Genomic DNA, 3274 nt, shown 5'->3' with positions numbered 1-3274 from the left:
ATGTTCTCAACGCTTCATATGTCCTTCGGTTTTTCAGGAAGGCCCCATCCCTTGGTGGCCATCCCTCGCCTTCTTCGCTGAGGATCCTTTTCAGTTTTTCTCTTTGTTTCTCTGTCCTTTTACATCGCATTAGCACGTGCGCCACTGTTTCCGCCCCGCCGATGGTGCATTTGCAGTTGGGACTATTTACCAATTTAAATCTGTGTAGTTGTGCCAAGAAGTCTCCGTGTCCTGTTAGCATCTGCGACGTATAATGGTCTAGGCACATCGGGAGGACATATCTTCTGCCTACATCAGGTATCATTTTCTTCGTCCATTCTCCCTTGTCAGTCTGGTCGTATCTTTCCTGCCATGTGTTTATTAGTCCAGCAAGTAGGGTATCATATTCGTCCTTACTTATGACTTGACTTCGGAGTTCTCCTCGGAGCACTGAGTTCTTTATCTCCAAGTCCAAGGGCAATACTCCTGCCACTGCCGACAGGCAGTTTGTAGATGCTGTTCGATAGCAGCTGGTCATGGCACGTAGCGGGTCTCTCTGGATGCTACCCAGGAGTTTAATGCACTTCTTGAGACTACATGTTTTCTCCCATATCTCGGCTGCATATGTTATGCGTGGCATAAAGACGGCTGTATATATCGTCCTTGCGGCATTTCAGCCCATGCCCCAGTTGGCCGACGTCATGCGCCTAAGACGTGTGAACATGTCCTTGTTCTTATGTCTTAGTGATAGTATATGGTCCCAGTAACTTTGCCTTGGGTCCAGGGTGACACCAAGATACTTCACTTTTTCACTAGCCACTATCCTAGGCGAATTAGGTCGAGTCCCAAAGCCCACCGAGTAATTTGGTTTTAGACCACCTTTAATTGACATCAGTTGTGATTTTCTTGGCGAGAACTGGAGGCCATAGGTTTTCGCCCAATTCAGTATACCATCTAAATATCTTTCTAGTCTTGCGAGTGCAGTGGGAGGCCTTGCTGCCCCTACCAAGACTGCTATGTCGTCCGCATATATAATAATCTTTGCGGTTGGTTCCAATGCAATGTCACTTACGGCTGTCATGGCTACCTTCCATAGGGTCGGCCCAAGTTGCGACCCCTGTGGGCACCCTCTTTCTAGATACCATGTATAGTTTCGGCCCTTAAGGTTGAGCCTGACCGTTCTATCTTGCAAATAACTCTGGACTATCTTCAGCGTACGCAGTGAGGAGCCTATGCCTTGCAGTCGCAATAGTAATGGGGGCCACCCCACATTATCAAAGGCTCCAGTAATGTCCAAGAATGCCCCCATTACATGCCTGCATTTAGTGTCATTTGTCCATCCGTACAATTCTCTTATCGCTGTTATAGTCGATCTTCCAGACACGAACCCATGCTGTTGCCTGTATGTATCCAGGTCGGTTTCTTCAGCCAAGTCCTGAATTATTAAAGTTTCCAGTGCTTTCCCCAGCACTGGTAACAAGCTTATTGGCCTAAACGACTTTGGACTGGCTAGGTCCTTTTTGCCTGGTTTGGGGATAACCACCAACTTGGCTACTTTACAGGATTCCGGGAATACGGCCTCCGTTATGCACCTCTCAAAGAGTTTTGTTATCTCTTGTCCTAGCACCGGCCAAGTTTTCCTTAGTATCTGTGCCGTAAGTCCATCTAGGCCTGGGGCCTTCTTGGGGCTCATCCGCCAGATCGCGGCCTTGACCCTATCAGCGTCAACTGTTCTATGGTAAGCATTAAGGGGGCCTTCCCTAACTATATCTGTTTTATCTGCGTCCGCAGGAAAGAAGGTTCTTAATAAGAGTTCAGCTGTGTCGTCTCAGCTATTGGTGGTTACACCGTTAATGTCTTTCATAGTGCTGGGGATACTCGGTCTTTTTGAGCCATTCTTTGCCCACTTAAAGGCCTTACCCCACGCGTTAGTGTTAATGTCATTTGAGAAATGTCTCCATGCAGCCATCTTCGCTGACCTTATCTCTTTTAAGTATCTATTGCGTAACGCGTTATATTCGGGCTTATTCGTCACGTTTGATCCATTGCGTCTCTGTCTGTCCAATTCTTTTTTCAGACTGTCCAACTGATTGTTCCACCAGGGTTGCTTACCACAGCGTTTTTGTCTGCTGCCAGAGGGCATGGATGCTCTGGCTGCATTCTGAATCACTAATGTCAGAGATTTAGCAAAGGTGTGTACTGAGGTCTCATCTATCTCTGGCTTATTCTCCAAGAGTTTATGCGTGAATTTATTCCAGTCCGCCTTTCTCACGACGAATGTGTGGTTTCTATCACTTGGTGGTTGTTGGCTGCCGATTTCCAAATTATACACCAGCGTGTTATGATCACTGTCTGTATTATCAAGTACTGACCATTCACCGATTTGGTTTGAAATACTTGGTGTGAAGAGGGTGACGTCGATGTTTGACGATCCCATTCCTTCACGATCATATGTCCTTAGCTGCGATGGACGGTTCGCAATACCCAAATCATGGTCTTCAATTAGACCTTCCACTACCAGGCCTCTTTCATTACGGTCAGTGCTGTGCCATAATTTGGAATGTGCATTAACATCTGCACCGATTAGGACCCGCCTCTCATCTTCGAGGACTGCGTGCAATTTCTCAACGAACCAGAGTGTCGGCATGTTGTACTTAAAATATGCCGACACTACTGTTATAGCATGTGCCTCATCATGCTTGCTGACTCTAATTGCGACTACATGGTCACTCGTATGTTGTGCCAGCTCGATTATGCGAAGTTCTTCGTTGAGAACTACAATGGCTGCCCCTGCCCGGTTGCCTTTATGTATTTGCTTACTGCTTTCAAATGCATATACCCTGTCTTTTTGGATTAGCGGCTCTTGTAAAAGAATGATGTCTATTTTATTGCTATGACAGTAGTCTCGGAGTTGCAAGGAGGCTATCCTACACTTGCAGATATTATGCTGTGCTATTTTAATGGTCTCAATCATTGAGAACCAGTAAAGTCCGTGCGCCTCAGCAGGTTGCGCGTAGCCTGGCCTCTAGCTTTGCATGTCCCGCTTGACGCCTTGTGCGGTCCCTTGCAGTTCACGCACTTCACCCCGTCCTCCTTACAAGTCCGGGAGTCGTGCGGCCCTGCGCAGTTCCTACACGAAGGCGTCTTCTGCTCGCAGCGTGCCGATGTATGCCCAAACTGTTGGCAGTTGTAGCACTGCGGAAGTGTGCTGTGCACTTTGCACCTACATCTTGTCATGCCAATGTAAACCGTTTTATATTTATTTTCCAACTTGGCGAGAACACTCGGGGGAACT

At 47.3% G+C, this 3274-nt stretch overlaps 1 protein-coding gene across 1 annotated transcript; it reads right to left on the bottom strand.

Annotated features, from left to right (window-relative positions):
• Nucleotides 1-1807: 1807 nt before the first annotated feature.
• On the bottom strand, nucleotides 1808-2953 carry LOC132953755 (uncharacterized). The gene has a single exon (XM_061026108.1). It carries the CDS (start codon nucleotides 2951-2953, stop codon nucleotides 1808-1810), a length of 1146 nt encoding a protein of 381 aa, XP_060882091.1.
• Between the last annotated feature and the right edge of the window lie 321 nt (nucleotides 2954-3274).

The sequence above is a fragment of the Metopolophium dirhodum genome, chromosome 1 (genome assembly GCF_019925205.1).
Source record: "Metopolophium dirhodum isolate CAU chromosome 1, ASM1992520v1, whole genome shotgun sequence".
Lineage (NCBI taxonomy): Eukaryota > Metazoa > Arthropoda > Insecta > Hemiptera > Aphididae > Metopolophium > Metopolophium dirhodum.
The sequence above is the reverse complement of the archived record's forward strand: the minus strand, read 5'-3'. Positions and strand labels throughout refer to the sequence as shown.

Coding starts and splice junctions, on each gene's coding strand:
- LOC132953755 (XM_061026108.1), bottom strand. CDS start 2,953: ATGATTGAGACCATTAAAATAGCACAGCATAATATCTGCAAGTGTAGG.